Source organism: Petaurus breviceps, unplaced genomic scaffold (genome assembly GCF_028583685.1).
Source record: "Petaurus breviceps papuanus isolate PSGF00001 unplaced genomic scaffold, PetGlider_PUasm1.0 79, whole genome shotgun sequence".
NCBI lineage: Eukaryota > Metazoa > Chordata > Mammalia > Diprotodontia > Petauridae > Petaurus > Petaurus breviceps.
The window spans coordinates 877,770-895,925 of NW_027186523.1; the positions used below are offsets into that span (position 1 = coordinate 877,770).

At 33.3% G+C, this 18,156-nt stretch overlaps 1 protein-coding gene across 18 annotated transcripts in view; it reads right to left on the bottom strand.

Moving 5' to 3' along the window:
• LOC138175780 (C2 domain-containing protein 5-like) overlaps positions 1-18,156 on the bottom strand; it is a 133,542-nt gene that overhangs the window by 51,228 nt on the left and 64,158 nt on the right. For 10 of the 18 annotated variants that reach the window (XM_069106257.1, XM_069106255.1, XM_069106256.1 and 7 more), the window contains 6 exons: positions 14,360-14,474; positions 13,292-13,387; positions 9,465-9,656; positions 7,968-8,154; positions 6,280-6,444; positions 1,713-1,853 (listed from right to left, as the gene is read on the bottom strand). In XM_069106257.1, coding sequence (XP_068962358.1) covers positions 1,713-1,853; positions 6,280-6,444; positions 7,968-8,154; positions 9,465-9,656; positions 13,292-13,387; positions 14,360-14,474 — 896 coding nt within the window. Of the gene's footprint in view, positions 1-1,712; positions 1,854-6,279; positions 6,445-7,967; positions 8,155-9,464; positions 9,657-13,198; positions 13,388-14,359; positions 14,475-18,156 lie in introns of all 18 variants that reach the window. The other 8 variants (XM_069106245.1, XM_069106252.1, XM_069106244.1 and 5 more) reach the window with 2 other exon arrangements.

Here is an 18,156-nt window from a genome sequence, read left to right on the forward strand (position 1 = left end):
GTAGAGGATTATGGATTCAGAACATCGCATATATTGCCAGACTCATTTATCAGGTATACTAGGCACTGAACTAAGTGCTATATAATATTATGTCCTTTGATACTCACAGCTCTGAGAGGTAGGCTACATTAAAAGGGGCACAGTAGCTAGAAGAACAGAAGTGCTACTCTAACCTGATCAGTCTTTATCTGGTACCACGTTTTAGGAAAGAAACTGACAAGACAGAGTGTATCCAGAGCAGAGACCAAGATCATGCCATGTATGAGTGGTTGATGGAAATGGAAATTTAGCCACTGGGGGCCCTCAACAAGAGAACACCTTTTTTTTTTTTTTAGTGGCAGGAACTGTCTTCAAATATTTAAAGAGTTACTGAGGAACTAGAATCAAATCTTCTCTGCATGGTCTCAGAAAGTAGAAGCATGAGCAAAAAGTAGAAGGCTAAAGGAAGGCAGAGTTCAACTTGATGTAAAGTAAAACTTCTTTAAAATTAGATGCATCCAAAAGTGCAGTGAGCTGCCTCAAGAGGTTCTGGATTCCCTCTCAACAGAGGTCTTGGATAAAGGCTGGATGATTTGTTGCTGATGTTGTAGTGGCAATTCTTATTCAAAAAAAGACTGGCCTCTGTGGTCCCTTCTAACATTGAAATTTTGTGATTGTGGAACTAGTAGCAATGAGGGGAAAGTACAGAGTCAGATTTAGGGTACAAATAGATGAAAAAGCACTTTAGGTACTGGGGACACAAAGAGAAAAAAACCGTTCCTGCTCTCAAAAAGTTCATGTTCTAACAAGGGAAGACATCATAAATATGAGTTTTCAACTAAAAGTTGGATGGAAAGACACAGTGCTCCTTAGGTTACAGTGGCAAGGCAGATGATAATGCATTTTTAGTGTAATTTCCTTTAATAAAATCATATTACTTTTTTATATTGAAGCATTTGACAGTGGCCAAGGATTCTGGCACAGAGAACTTTCTTTTCTTGGTCTTCAGTAGGTATGGCTGCTGAAGAGAGACAGGCTGTAGCACCTGCAGTGGCAGTGAGTGGTCAGGCTGCATCTACTGCCCAGGAGTTACTTCCCTGGACAATGCCTATTAGGGGGGAGAGAAAGGACTGGAATAGGAAAAGAAGATAGAAAGGTTGATGTGAGGAAAAACTTCCTAACAAATATATCAGTCCCAAACAGCCTGGAGAAATAGTGGAGTCCATTCCCTTCCCCCTGAAAGTTCTCATGCAGCTGCTAGACCATCTGTTGGTGACTTGAAGAGAGAAATCCTGTTCATGTATGAGTTGGACTGTATGATCTCAGAAATACTTTCTACCTCCAGTTTTTCTGTGATTCAATGATACCAAGCTTCACAATATAACTCTACAATGATAACAATTAGTCTAAAAAGTTCAGATTCCTATTTCAACTTTCCTATTTTCAGCTTTACAAAAACAAACCTAAACGAAGATATTTCAACCTGTTATTAACTGAAGTATCCAGTTTTATAGAACCAATAACAAACATATTCAGTAATTTTGTAGCTGTAGCACAAAAAGGCCCACTTACGATTTTAATAATTTCTTTCTAGTATTACTAAAGTATAAACTGCTATACTTTAAACATACTTTATAATATAAAACTACTAGTGTTTTACTGCAATTTCAATGAAGATAATTTGGACTTTTTTCTCTCAAATGTTTAAAAAAAAGATAGCACAGCAGGAATACCTCTAGTACAAAGGCATCTTTTTTCCCATGGGAAAGATCAAGTTCTATAACTTCATCAGAACTTTCTGACTGAGATCGTAACAGCCTTGAGCGCTGCCGAGGCTCTGGAATGGGGGATCCTATTATCTCTTCAGGTATCTCCTGAAATAGAGAACATATTATATCATGTAATTTTCCATTTTGAATAACAGAGAAAAATAAAGAAAATGGATATAAATATTACAATCAGAAAAGTTTTCCTTTGAGAATTTTCTTCATGAGTGATAAATACCTCCAAAGGAGGAGACTAATAAATCCTCTCTACTGGTAAATTTAAGTGATAAATCTCCACAGTAATCAACTATTCCTGGCTGTCTCATAATATTGTGCTCATTTCTATGCAACAAATATTTATCAAGCACCTATTCTGAGAGGACATGCTAGCCCTGGAGAAAAAAAGATAAAAATGAGGACATGAATGTGTTCCTTACTTTTTTTCTCTGTTACATGGCCATAAAAAATACCTGTGAATACCATAAGTCACAAGACAGACCAAGAAAAGAGAGTAAGTGTACTCCTCCAAACCTATCACTATTGCTAGAAAAACTCAAAGACAAAGGATGTGGTACAAGTTATAGGACCTGAAAGGTCATATATATTTGTGTATATATACATATATATGAAGAATATACAGCTATAAAAATTGAGCAGTAAATTTTAAAATTAATTACCAGTGTGTGTATCTTTTTATTTAGTGGTACTATTTGTTAGGAATATATGGCAGCAATATCTATGAAACTATTTGAAATCTGAACCATAACCTAATTTAGAATGGTTGTTCTCCAGAACTAAGAAAACAATTTACACAGTAATATAAAATTCTTATTATCCAACATGATAGCCACATGTTAGCTAGGTATCAGCTGGAAACTGACAACAACACTGTACTAAGTATGCTACTGTGATGAAATACATAAATTTACTTTACCATGATCTTATCTGATAAACTAACAGCTTCCCATTTCTAAAATGCAAAACAAATAAAACAGGTATTTCTGCTAATTTTTTTTTAAAAAGCCTCTTTTATTCACACATGCTAATAACTAAAGCAGAAAAATTTAATTCAAATAAATCATTTGGAATGATAGGATAAATAGGACCCTAATTTATTAATTTTCTAACTCCATGGCCCAATGTGCTTTTCTGTACGCACATTCCAGAACATAAATATTGGAAGTAGATGGGTCCATAGAAACCATAAAGTCTAGTCCAGGGGTGGGAAACCTGTGGCCCTGAGGCCACATGTTACCCTCTAGGACCCTGGGTACAGCCTTTTGACTTAGTCCAGGTTTTACAGAAAAAAATCCTTTTATTACGGGGATTTATTCAGTGAAGTTCAGATTCAGTCAAAGGGCTGCACTTGAGGACATAGAGATCCACATGTGGCCTCAAAGAAGCATGTTCACCACTCCTGGTCTAGTCTAACATTTTATAGATAAATAAAATGAGCCCCAAAGTAGATGAATTGTCTCAATAGAAGAAAGATAGAACTACCAAGATACATCTGTATAAAATTGGAAATATGGCTTGCATATTAATAACATTTTACAAACATCCAGTTCATATAGCAGAGTGGAAAGGAACTAGAAGTAATAGGTAAATACTTTCATTTGCCCAGAGGGCAAGGTATTATTGTATACAGATGTCAATACTGACACTTAATTTAAAGGGTCTCCATATCACGACTTTCAAAACCACCTCTACAAGTTTAATAAACTTACTGGACTAATGTGCCTACACTACCTAGCTTTCAGGTTGGAACAACTGTTCCAGAAAAAACAAATACCAAGTGTCCAAAATACCTAGACTATACATATATAAAGATATGTTTGACAAAAAGATATGTTCTACCTCCCTATTGTGACTTTTCTTAAAATCAGGTAAATATTTGTGCTCTAAAGATTAAAAATATAAAATGTAGTGACAAAGAACTGGAAATTGAGGGAATGCCCATTAATTAGGGAATGGCTAAACAGGTTGTGGTATATGATTTTTATGGAATACTACGGTGCTGTCATTACAATGCTGAGCAGGTTGATTTCAGAAAAATACGTAAAGACTTGCATGAAATAACAATGAATGAAATGAGCAAAACCAAGAAAAAGTTGTATAAAGTAACAGCAATATTGTTTGAAAAAAAGCTATTCTGAATATTATAAATATTACAAAGGATCTATGAAGGAAGAGACTATTTACCTCCAGAGGAAAAAAACTGACAAAGATATGCCTGGTATGTTGTATATGTATATATACATGTATTAGTATGTGTGTATACACACACATACACATACATGCATGCACGCACGCATACATTAAATGGTGGCATTCTCTAGTGCAGAGGGAGGAGTGAGGGAGAGTTCAAAATGTAAAATGTAACAAAAAAAAATTAAATGTATATGTGTGTGTGTGTATGTGTGTAGAGATGTGGCTTCTTATGCCTAACACAATCTCTTTAATTTTTTTGGCTCTACTTATACATTCATATTAAGCATATTTTTGCATATGTCATGATGTAAAGAAAATTTAGAACTAATGGGAAGAACCACGAGAAAGAACAAAACAAGAGGAGAGCAAATAGTATGCTTCCATATGCATTCAGACTCTTTCTCTGGATGTGAATAGCATTTTCCATTGTGAGTCTTTTAGAGTTTTTTTATATCCTTGCATTGCTGCAAAGAGCTATGGCCATCAAAGTTAGTTATACAATGTGGATGTTACTCTGTACAATGTTCTCCTGATTCTGCTCATTTCATTCAGCATCAGTTCTTATAAGTCTCCAGGTTCTTCTGGTCTGCCTGCTCACCACTTCTTATAGAACAATAGTATTCATATACCACAACTTGTTCAGTCATTCCCCAACTGACAGGCATCCCCTCATTTTCCATTTCTTGGCCACCACAAAAAGAGATGCCATAAATATTTTTGTATATGTGAGTCCTTTCGCTGTTTTTATCAGCTCTTTGGGATACAGAGCTAGAAGTGGTACTGCTGGGTCAAAGGGTAAGCAGAGTTTTATAGCCCTTTGGGCATATTTCCAAATTGTTCTCCAGAATGGTTTTATCAGTTCACAACTCCACTAACAATACATTAGTGTTCCTATTTTCCCGTATCTTCTCCAACATTTATCATTTTCCTGTTTTGTCTTATTAGCCAATCTGATAGGTGTGATGTGGTACCTCAGAGTTGCTCTGATTTGCATTTCTCTAACCAATAGTGATTTACAGCATTTTTCCATATGACTATAGATAGCTTTAATTTCTTCCTCTGAAAACTGCCTGCTCATATCCTTTTTTTTTTTTTGAAGGGGGAAGGTAAGGCAATTGGGGTTAAGTGACTTGTCAGAGGTCATACAGCTAGTAAGTGTCGAGTGTCTTAGGTCATATTTGAACTCAGGTCCTCCTGACTCCAGGGCCAATGCTCTATTCACTGCTCTACCTAGCTGCCCCCTATTCATATCCTTTGACCATTTATCAATTGGGGAATGCCTTATATTCTTAAAAAATCAACTCAGATCTCTATATATTTTATTTGAGGTATTTATCAGAGACGCGAGCTATAAAAATTGTTTCCCTGTCTTTTGCTTCCCTTCTAATCTTGGTTGCTTTGGCTTTGCACAAAAATTTTACAATTTAGTGTAACCAAAATGATCCATTTTGCACTTCATAATGTTCTCTATCTCTTGTTGGGTCATAAATTCTCCCCTTCTCCATAAATCTGAGAGGTAAACTATTCCTTGCTCTCCCAGTTTGCTTATAGTATCAGCCTTTATATCTAAATCATGTACCCATTTTCACTTTATCTTGCTATAGGGTGTAAGATGTCAGTCTATGCCTAGTTTCTGCCCTACTATTTTTCACTTATCCCAGCAGTTTTTGTTAAATACTAAATTCTTATCCCAGAAGCTGGAGTCTTTGGATTTATCAAATAGTAGATTACTATAGTCATTGACTACTGTGTCTTGAATACTTAACCTATTCCACTGATCTACCACTTTATTTCTCAGCCAGTACCAAGTAGTTTTGATGACTGCTGCTTTATAATAAAATTTAAGATCTGGTACAGGTAGGCTACTTTCCCTTGCATTTCTTTTCATTAATTCCCTTGATATTCTGGACCTTTTGGTCTTCCAGATGAATTTTATTACTGTTTTTTCTAGCTCTATAAAATAATTTTCACAATCTCTTTTATTAAATGAAGATTAATATGACTACCACGGACCCAGAGGTGTGGACACATCTATATCTTTTATAAACTCAGTGAGAAATGTGAGTTAGTATGAAAAGGATAGGTTCAATATGAGATAATGAAAGAAGGAAATGGAATCCAAGTACTCCAAATCACTAGTACATCAATCTTAAGTAGTAAACTTTAAGACAGCAAGTGAAATGATAAGGTTATGATCTTTAAAGTCAAAAGCTATAATGTGTGTGTATAACTTCATATTATATAGATATATTTAAGGTAAAATAATGCAAAAATATACATAAGTATAAAAAGCTAGAATAGTTTCATTACAGATTTTACTTACGGGAGGATTAATTTCATAGAGCTCTTTGTTCTTAGCTATTGTATCATTTATCTTTTTTTGCATATGAGATATATGTTGTTCATATGAACCATCATTTGGTGTCTTCCCAGCGATCTGAATACCACCAGGGGTTGGTAAAGCTGTTAAATATACACCTGTTGCAGACTTGGGGAAAAATGGACAGAAAAAGACAGAATCTCCCTTTAACAACAGCAAAACAAAAAAGAAATTTTCTTTGATATATGTCCCAAAAAGAAGGGGTCAATTAATTTATACAAATACTATTTTAAAATATAAGTTTAAAAAATTAAGCCCTACATTAGGCTAACACTGTACTTGGTTAAAAGAAGGAATGAAAAAAATGCCACCCACAATACTTTTGTATTCCTCACAATATCTAAACACAGTTTCCTCAAGGATCTAACAATCTAGTTATGATAATAATTATGCATATATAAAACAATTAGAAAATATAAAATAAATTATTTAAATACCAACATGTGATGATATATGTCAAAATAAGGACATCAGGAGGAAGATGGCAGAATAGGATATTTTATATTGCTGTTGAAGGATAAAACAAAATCCTTTTTTCCTCCAATATTTCTAATTATCTAATAATTTTAATTTAAATCCAATTAGCCCTTATTAATCATTATAAACATCTAAGACACAATTAAAATACACAACAAATTTTCTTTACATACACAAAGGCAAAATCTTATTATTTAGACTTTATGTGCATTAACTACCAATATCTCTAAGTGATTTGTTATATTGAACTTTGAATTTATAATATGAAACAAAATTGGTACTTGTTAACTGAGAACATACAGATAAAGAACCACTTGATGACTTCTCTAAAATGAAAACTGCTACAAGACCCAACTAGTAATAGGAAACCTGAGTAGAAGATATGTAACCACAGTCTTACTGGTGAACATACTTGGGCTTCGAGTGACCAACTTTTTTTCTGACACTCAGTTTATGTCTTCTTAAATTTAACTGTGATATGAGGCGAGGTAAGCCTGCCAGCAGTAGACTTTATTCTCCACTGACATCTTCATTATAAAACATCATTTTATAATAGGAGTCAATGGGGAAAAAAGGAACTGGATATATACTCCCCACTTTTCAAATTCTCACATTTCATTGAGTTAATGGACTAGAATTACTTCACTATACCTTCTACTGTTGACTATAGTGGTGTCCCTGAAGTATATGCGCTTCATCAAGTCCAGTTTTCTACCTAAGAAATTACAATGCCCCTCAAATATCTTATTACATCATTTTCCTAGTAAAAATATCTTTAAAAAGCACTTAATTAAATTTTATGATGAAATGTCCATAAAAGGACTAGATAAAATTACTAACTGTCCTAGATGAGGAGCTCCAGACATTAAAGTGTCATAAACATGGCATTGCTATGGCTATGGCCAGTTGGTCACAACAACTGGTTAATTACAAGAGAAGTCTTAATTGTGGGGTTCTGTGGGCCCCTATGATACTTGCAAACACTAATTCTGAGACTTAAGATTCAGTTTAAATTATCCCTAGATATTGGCACAGTAGTCTATGGACTTATCTATATAGATCTAAAAACAAAGGACTTAACCTAACACCCAAACAAAGTCTACTACTACAACTATAGAAGAAGTCATAAAATATCCAAATAAATTTAAACTTACTGCTAAGCCCATCAACATATTTTCGCCCACTGTAATCTGAATCCTTAGTCCAAACAAAGCATTCATTCCTTTGAGTTTTAGTTTATTCATTAACTGAGTATGCACTTCATATTCCATAAATGGCAACAAATTGCTGATAGCAGTAGCATTTGCTTCTGCTTGAGATTTCTTTTTTAAGCGACATAACCTGTCAAAAAAAAAAAGAATTTACTTAGTTAACATTGCTCTCTTCAACAAAAGAACAGTAGAATATAAAAAAAAATGTTCCATTTTTTTTTATTAGTCAATTCAAGAGAAATGAAATTCCTACTATGCATAAGCTAGTTGGGTGTACTTTGAGATACAAAGATATATAATCTGTCTATAAGGAACTCGCAATCTAACAGGAAAGAAAAGGCACATACAAACCTTCCTTTCTTCCCTTCCAAGTCTTGACCCCAGAGTTAACCAGGCCAGTGTCACACTGTGCTCTACCTGTGAGGCCCAAGCCCCGTATTCCTCTCACAAATCCACTCCTGCTACTCAGTTGTTGCTCCCATAGTGTTCAGTAGTCTGCTCCTATTCAACCGCTAATGAGTGCCAAGAGATAACCACAATCAGTAGACCGAACCCCTACAAATTTATGTTATGTAATCTGAACTGGATCCTCAAGGCTGTACTCTAATCCTTTCATCTTCCCAGAAAGACCTTCTAGTTCCCCTCCAGACAGCAGACCTCTTCTCAAGTCACCTACACCACTCCTTCTGCTCCAAGTAGAGGGCCTCATCTCATATTTCACTGAAAATACTTAAGCTTTCCAAAGTAAATATTTCCTCCACCCCAACTCTATACTTCAAGTCACTTCATCATTTCCATTATTTTCTCCACTCTCATAGGAGATGGCACTTAAACTTACCCAAACAAATAACTACTTTTTTGCTCAAGTCTCCTCAGTCCTTATAAAACCTTCAATCAGTTGTACCATCCCCTTCTGCTTTAATCCTTTCTCTCTCCTCCATTTCACAGTTAACAAAGAAAAAGTTGTCTTCACTAGATACCACCATTTTTTCAACTCATGTTCACTGCTCAATCCTTTGTAATCTTAGCTTCCAACTTTATCCCTCAAAAGAGAATTTCTTAACTGAGAAATCTGACAGTCTTTTTTCCATCCTCAATCTCCTATTTGCCACTGCTGATTACCCACCTAACTAGATACGCTCTCGGCACTAAGATTTAACAACATTTCTGTCTTCTGATTGTCTCCTGACTGGACCCTCCTCCTCAGACTCCTTTGCTGGATCATGATTCATGTTGCATCCCTCTGTATAAGCTTACTCTCTGGTTCTCTCCTGAACCCACTTCTCTCTCTACATGCTCTCTCTCACTGACTTTGTTAACTCCTATGGATTCAACTACCATATTAATGGACAAGAATTTCTAACATTAAATGCAATTTGTATGGGTTATGTTTAACATACCACGAAATTAATTAATTCTCTCTTGCTCTGGTAAACATACCTGGCTTGAATAAGACAACCTTTTCCTATAACTGTTGCATCAGTAGGAAGATCTATTGTTGTAAAAAGAACATCAGGAACTTTTTGCTTTCTGCAGCTGTAGCAATAAGTGAGGTGAGCTGGAAATGGCATATTCAGTTCATCGTAAGGTATGTGGCAAAATCCACAACCAGCAGGTAAATTTTCTTCTTGTCTAAAGATACATTAAGAAAAAAGAATTCTTGGGGAAAAAAAGCAGTTTGCTTTTTAATTATATATGTGTACATCATATTACTATATAAACTATTTCAACATTCACATTTGTTAAAATGAACCAAGCAGAAGAGATATCAACTACAAATGGCTAGGCGGCCTTATGGTAGAGGGTAAGAGTCTAGGCCTCAGATTCAGAAGACTTGGGTTGGAATTTTGATTCTGCTACTTTTTACCAGAGTGACTTTAAAGCAAAATATTTCATCCCTTTGGAGCCCAGTTTCCTCATTTGCAAAATGAGGGTGCTGGATTAGATCACCTCAAAGGTTCTTTCTTCTAGTTCCATGATCCTTCAGGATTTAGGGCACCTAAAAATTCTCCAACTGTTATAGAGCAACAAGCTAATATAAGTGGAAAATAACATCATATCAATCACATTTATTTTGGTAACTTTTTACATGATGTAGAATAGAGCCATCTTAAAGTTTTTTTTTATATTTTAAGTTTTGTTCTACAAACTGTGATTACAGCATGTAGCACAAAAACGATTACGGGGCAAGAAACAGAAAGTATTGCTTTTTTATTAGTTGATTAATACATATCCAGGAGCAACTAAGTGCTCTAATATGAGTGATAGAGCACTGGCCTGGAATCAAGAAGACCTGATTTCAAATATGACCCAAGACATTCACTAGCTGTGTGATCCTGAGCAAGTCAGTTAACCTCTGTTTGCCTTCATTTCCTTATCTGTAAAATGGGGATAAAAATAGCACCTTACTTGCCAGGGTTGTTACAATGATCAAATGAAATTATAATGTAAAGCACTGAGCACAGTACATGGCACACAGTAAGCACTATATAAATGTTTGCTCTATATAACATCTATAATATAAATATGATATAAACAATATAAATTATTATGCAGAAAAGTTTCTGAAAAAATAATCTTCCCCAAATAATTTAAGGCACACAACTTTAAAAAAAACTAAGAAAGATAATTTGAAATGAACAAAAAAAAACCCCTATTGTTTTCATTTTTTCCCCTGAGGCAAATGGGGTTAAGTGACTTGGGCAAGGTCACACAGCTAGTGTATGTCTGAGGCTGTATTTAAACTCAGATCATCCTGACTCCAGGGCAAGTGCTCTTCCCACCTAGTCACCTCACTGCCTCTAAAAACCTATTGTTTTTAAAGCAGAGTTCTACATCAAAATCAAAGTGTCCCATTAAAATTCAAAATTATACAAACACTGCTAAAACACCATTAATCTTCAATAACAAATAGCACATACATTTTACAAATACAAATAAAAGCACCTTACAAAAACCTTTTGCTATCCAAAATCATGGTACCATTTATAGATTTATTTTAGAATCATTGTGCTGTTTCATTATTTAAAATGCATTTACTGACTAGAAGGTAGATCTAGGGATACAGGGGAAATTAAGGGTAGTAAGAGAGTCTCAAGTGCCATAGCTATTCCCCATTTACCACTCTCTCCCTCCCCTATAGTTTATAATTAGATTAGTGAGTAATAGTTTAAAGTAGGATGGGGATTCTCCCTATTACTTAGCAAATCTTCATGATCTGAGTCCTAGGAACAGAAGAACAACATAGTGGCTTCAGCCAACAACTGAAATAGGATATTACCACACAAATATGGTAATAAATGAGTCAAAGTTAAAAAATAAAAAGGATCAAAATCATGATACCAAAATTGTATATTTTTTTAAAATCCCTATTGTGAAACATTTTCATTATAAAGACACAATTTTTCCATATTTCCTATACATGATACTACTTCAGTCCCATGGACAACATAAGGGAGGGATCTGGTGGGCACTTCTGATTTTCCTTGGGACATGAGGGATTGTAAACGAAGCTAAAAAAAAAACTTTTAATTTTCATTATATAGTGCATTTCCTAGATTTGGTGAACAGGCTTCCAGCTATAGCCAAACTGCTAAAATGTATAAAGAAAATTCCAGGATAAAATCCTCTGAAGAGAATCTGCAGATAGTTTCAGACAAACTATAAAGCATAATTTCAAGTTTATGAGATGTCATATCTAAACAGAACTATAAATTATTAATAATTTGGGGTACCACTCCAAAGTCTCAGCTGAGGCTGAGATTCCCCTTTATAACACAGAGCTAGATCATAAAAAAGCCTCCAGGTTATAAGCCACTTTGCACGAAAGCATTCAGTTATTAGGTTTAATACTCTGGACACCTGTCACCAAAAACTGGAGGAGACCAGACCAAGCTTTGACATAAAATGCCCTCATCCAAATTTTGTAAATTTCAATTCCTTTTTGTTAAGGTTCAACTTCCTTTTTCTCTTGCAAAGTGATTTGATAATACAATAATATCTTGTCTATGACCAGAAATCACTCTTTATCCAAAAGAAAAATTTATTAACTCCTCTAATATCATCAATACATTTTAAAAAGTATTTAAATTTTAGCAGTAATAGTAATGTTTAAATAACATTCATTCAATTGTTGCATTCAGTAGAATTTATCGTTTACATATAAGCAAAGGCATGTTAGGCCACAAAAATAATTTTATTATATTGAGGCAGACACTGCATTTATTTAAATGAATTCATTCATTAGTATATGCTGGTGCCAAAGGCAAGATTATTAAAATACACACACCTGACAAGGGCACTTGTGAAATCTATCAACATTTCCCTACTAATTATCTTTTTGCAGGGCTTTGAAATCCTTGTCAAATTCCATTAAAACAAAATGGAAGAAACCATTTAAATTCTTTCCTTGTGGAAGAATTTTTTTGCTTGAAATAAATAGGCCACCAAGTGCATGCTTTAAGATCTTTTTTGTTATATCCAAACATTTTAGTGCTGACCTTTAAGACATTTAACTAGATAAGAAATTTTTGTTTACTCTATTTTCTATAGTATAGCAAAGACAACAGAATGTTCAAATAAGTATACTAATGAATTCAATTCATTAAAAATATAAATTTTATACAACAGCTCGGAGATAATGGCAAATAGCTGTCTCAGAAATCTATAGTTCTGATTTCAATGAAAATAGTTCAATAACAGTATATGCCTGTTGTACATTTAAAAGGAGTCAATAATTTAATTCAACTAAAAAAAAACCCCAAAACTAAATTTCCCCACTATTACAATAATGAAATCTGATTTTTAAAGTACAAGAAGTTCAATTTTAACTATACTTAAATTCTTTGCTTTCTATGCAATTACTAACATTGTATCATGTACTGTAAGTAGTAGGTGAATTAAAAAGTTTTCTTCAATGGAATGGCCTCATGAATGGCAGCAATGGAATGAACATATCAAAACATTTTTTTTAAAGAAAATTATTCCTCAACAGTGGCAAAAAAGTACAAATTCTCTGGTTAGTATTCAAACATGTTACCTTATTCAAGCTGTTAGAAATAAAAATAATATATCTAATTTTGTGTAGAGTCCCATTACTTCTTTTGTTGCTGTTGTTAGTGAAAAATCAGTAAAGTGCTTGGTCCCGAATCCTGCACTGTAACACTGTAACCTACCCTAATAGAGAGGAACTATCCTGGCTCTGAGGAAAAAAATCAACCTCTCCCTTCTCTGACCCTATGGAAAAGAAGCCAGGCTGCCATGACAACCTTTGTTCCAAACAGCCTTCCACCGTGCCATCCTGAAGAAATCTAGGGTTCAGTACAGCTGCCGTGCCAGATGCAGATAAAATACAGACCTCTTCACTAGAAGAGAAAAGAATTACATGTTAATTTTAACAAGTAGCTCAAAAGATGATGATTTAAATACAAGCCAACTTTTAAGACACTATTAAGTATTAAATATGAAAAATATTATTGTCTTAAAGTAAAGTTTCAAAATTTAAGGAAATAAATTTGTTTACCAAACAGGTAGAAGCAAGTGGAATTTTCTTTACTACTACCAAGCATTATTTATCCAACATAATTTATATAACAATAAGCAGTTTTCCTTAACACTTTACAGGACAAAGAAGTATATAATATTTTAAAATATTAGCAATAACAATTTGCATTGTGAATTCTGTAATAAAACAAGTAAATTTAATTTAAATTTATTAAAATAATTCAAGGAAGTTCAATTAGCATAAATTCTTCCAATATTAAATTTTATTTCATTCCAACTGAATAAAAGAAATATCAAAATTCTCTACCTAAACTATATTAAGGGTATATAACCTCATTGTCTTAAATGTATTAGGAAAATACAATTCTACCAAAAAAGCAGGGTATTCTAGTAGTTTCATATTATTCAATTTAGGAAACAGGCAAATATAAACATTGCTAGGAAAAATGTATTAAGCTTAATCTGAATGATACATAAAATAAATATAAGATCATTGGTTATGAATACATAGAGTATGAAAATGTTGTCTATACTGGTTTTTCACAAAGTCACATTGATAGAAATTGACATAGCTAGTATTTAAATCCAGATCTTCTGATTCCAAATCCAAGATTCTTTCCAATAGTGATACTATAAAAGCATTCTAATGCTATTTAAGCAAAGGTTTTTAAATGTCAGTTTTGACATTTTTACACAAAATCTATACATCTTCGAGGCTGCCCTAGCACTATTCTGAAGCATCTCTGTATTTGGCTCAAGCTTTTGGTCTATTCAGAAGACAAAAGAGAAATAGTATGTGGCATTTAGAAACTCAGGTTATGATTATGATTTACCAAATACTAGTTGATTCACTGTAGCCCACTACAGCATGACAGCCTAATGCTTTTGCATGAGATTTTATTTCTTGTCTGATTTCTGCCCACCAAGCATCTCGAGTTTCTGGTTCATCTGAAAAACAAATAACAAATCAGTTTGTAATTTTGGGACATAAAACCTATAAAGTGGCATACTAACTAAAGAAGTACTGAATAAGCAAACTAAAAAAGCATGGAGTACTGTCACAGAATATATTATGAAATATTTTCATAGTTAAAATCCATGCTTTGTTTTATTAACTTAGTTATTTTATTTGTCACTTGTCTGAAAATAAATTATATAGAAAATATATTAGTCCTATAAATTCTTCACTAGCATTGGGTCACCAAGGAGAAACATATCTTCTTACATACCTTAAAAGTAAAGACACAACAGGTTCCAAACTCAAAACTTAGGTGTTAAAATCACAAGAGAATACCTTATATGTTACTTTCATACTGGTCAGGATTATGCTGACCTGGCACCTTTTTCTTTTTTTAAAGCAAAACCAACAGACTTTGGGGGTGAATATAAGGAACATGGATTAGGAAATGGATTCTCAGTAGCTGTGCTAAGAATGATATATAAAACAACCTAACAAAGTCCTTCCTTTCTAGTAAGATTTACCAATGTTAACTGAAAAGAAGCCATTCTTATAAAAAGAAGTGGGACCGAAAGCAGAGAGAGAGGAAATAGAAGGCTGACTAGCCCAAAAACTTGTTCTAAAAGAAAAACTGACAACAATAATTTGTTTAATTTGCAAAACAGGAGATAATTAAGACATAATAGACTTTATTTGTCGCTCACTCACAAAATGTCTTGATATTACAGAATTGTGCCTATCTTCAAGGCTGTACAACTTGCAAGTGATGACAAGTGAAGTTGTTCAGTGTCTACTCTTCAAAGAACTTTCAAAGGATCTATCTGCCACACATTTATCTGTGCCACACCTTTATCTGCCTGCATTTAACTTGAAAAAAACAGTGAGCAGCAGCTGCCAAAAAGATTCTTTAATTATAGTAAAAGATGCTACAAACAAAAAAGAGACTAAAACAATACTGCTTTGTTTCCATTTATGGCTGCTGTAACGTATGAACAATTTGGTATGGAAAAAAAAAATCAACCCTGTCTAGATAAGTTGCTAATTAAGTCTCCCTTTTGAAGTTCTTCCATATTAAAAAGTTCTATATCAACTCAATCCAAACATACATTAAATAGTGCTTACTGTGTGCAGAGAAAGGTAGCATTTGGTAATAACTAAGATTCAAAAGCCATGTAATATAATATTTCCATTTAGGAATAAGTGTTTATGCCTAATTCTCAAAATACTTTTTCCACTTCCGAAATAAAATAAAAATATGCCTCAATACCCAGTGAGAAAGAGGGAAAAGTAGTAGTATATTCACTACTAGAAAACAGAATAAATCAAAGCACACACACACACAATAAAAATTAAATAACGTTTTTCTAGATTACACAGTAGAATTTTTTCTCCTTCGAAAATAGAAGGGTGAGGCAGGAGATAAATCAAACAAAGAGATAAAGGCCAATGCCACAAAGGATATCAGCCAGAGCAAGAATTTAGTTTCTAGATATCTAGATTTATACAATTTCCTTTCAGAGAAAAACAAAGAAAGAAATGCAGATCCTCAAGAAGTTGAAAAAAGGGTCAAAATAGGACTGAGGGGAAAAAAGGAAAAAGGAGAAAAGGCTGAAATGTTGGAGCTATCAAATCAGTCTTCTCTATTAAGAAATATGTACCCATCTGATACACACTGCCTGGCTATTAGATAAATTCTTCCTGAAATGAGATTTAAATAAATATATGCATTACATAAGCATATTTAATCAACACACTCTATCTCTCCTAAGATTTTTTTTCTTGTTCTCTCCCCTTTTCTACAATGGAATTTTAACATCTAAGAAAATAGGATCCTGGTGTCTAATTTAATCTTACTTAAAATTCTAGGGGGAAAACATTCAGGAAGGGCAGTAAAAGCATAACTCAGTTTAGCACAAGATATGGTCATTAAGAACTACATGTCAATGAATTTTAACACAATGAATCATTTTAAATGTACTGGGGCTCTTATTTTTAAAAATTGTTGGATAAAACTTTTATAATGCAAAGAATCACTGCAAAATTTATTTATTTGGCAAAGATGGATTTTTACATAAAAAATTTGCCTAAAGTCAAGCTATCTAAAATGACACATTATAATTGATTCTTTTTCAAAAAAGATGCAAGATTTAAAAAAAATAAGATGTGAACTGAAGATAATGTATCTTAAGTTCAATTTATAAAACCTGAATGTTACATTTTAAAATAGCTAATAAATCTAAATTTAAAAGTGTGTCATTACTTTGATATATGTACACACATAACACAGAATATATAAACACACTTAACTTACCTTAGTATTAATGCATAAAATCATCACATAATTAAACCAAACACTATGACATCATAAGTGGTTAATACAAAACACTGAATGCAGTGTGAATGCAGCATTCTTATTTTTCTGACAAATATAATAACAAGCAGCCTTTATTTTGACACATGAGCCACACAATTCCACATGGGGATGCCATTGTAATATTTACAAATTTAGTAATGCTAAGGATTTACATAACAGAGGAGCTAAGAAAGCAGGATGGCATGTGTCACTCTCCAAAGGGCTTCTTTAATTTTGTTTGTGGCTAAAGCAAAAGCTCAAAGAACAAAGGATTTGCAAAGCAGATTTAGCAGACAGTAGCCAGAAACAGTGGATATTTTGGCGCATGCTTGGATCAGGTGACAGTACAGACTGAGAACTATGGCAGCTCACTGAAATGGTTACAGAAAGTAATGGCCCTAGATTCTAGGTGAAAGCAAGGCAAGCATACGGTATGTAGCACTCAATCACAGGCTTTTCTAGTATAGCTAGTGGTTACTTTAGCAAAAATTATCTAAAACTTTAAGAAATAAATTGGAGAAGATTAATTCTGTATATTATATATGAGATATGGCAATTTAAAATAGTGAACTTATTTATTTAGTATTAAAGAAAAGTTTAACTTTGTTCAAAATCTACATTATGTTTAGAACAAACTGAGCTATAAAATCATTAAGTTAATTAGGTTCTGCCTAATTTACTAAAGACTAAAATTCAGAAAGATCTGGTACTGAAATAAACTGAAAATACTAAAGTCTTAAAAGCTAAGAGTTAAATTTGCTTTCCCAGAAGATAAATTTATAAGCTTTTATATGGGGCACAAAGAGTTTAAGTTGAACATTTTTAAAAATACAATACTCTGGAGCTAACAAAAAAGACAAAATAAAAAAAATGATTATGAAAATCACATGCCACGTGTGAAATAAAGCAGAATTAAAGTATTTGAAGCTTAATTTTGAAGGCATATGACTGAGATGGGAAAAGAAATTATTCTAGGGATTTTTAGAGGTATAAGGCAAAGAAATTCCCTCAACATTAAACCACTTTCCTAACAGTGATTTACGATTTAATCAACAGTAATGGACAAATGCCAATACTTTAAAATAAAGTTTCTCTTATTTAAATATTCATGGTATTTTGTTTCTTTCTTCTATACAGTTCAAATCTCCTTACAGATTCTTTCAATGTTCCTTTCTTGATGTAGAGATAACTAAAATGTAATTCAATTATCTCATCTCTTTATAAGATGAAACATGACTAGATAGACAAAACTCTGCTACCATTACAATGAATTCAACTTTGCCAAAGTTGACTCTTTAGACTACAGTTATAATTGGGGT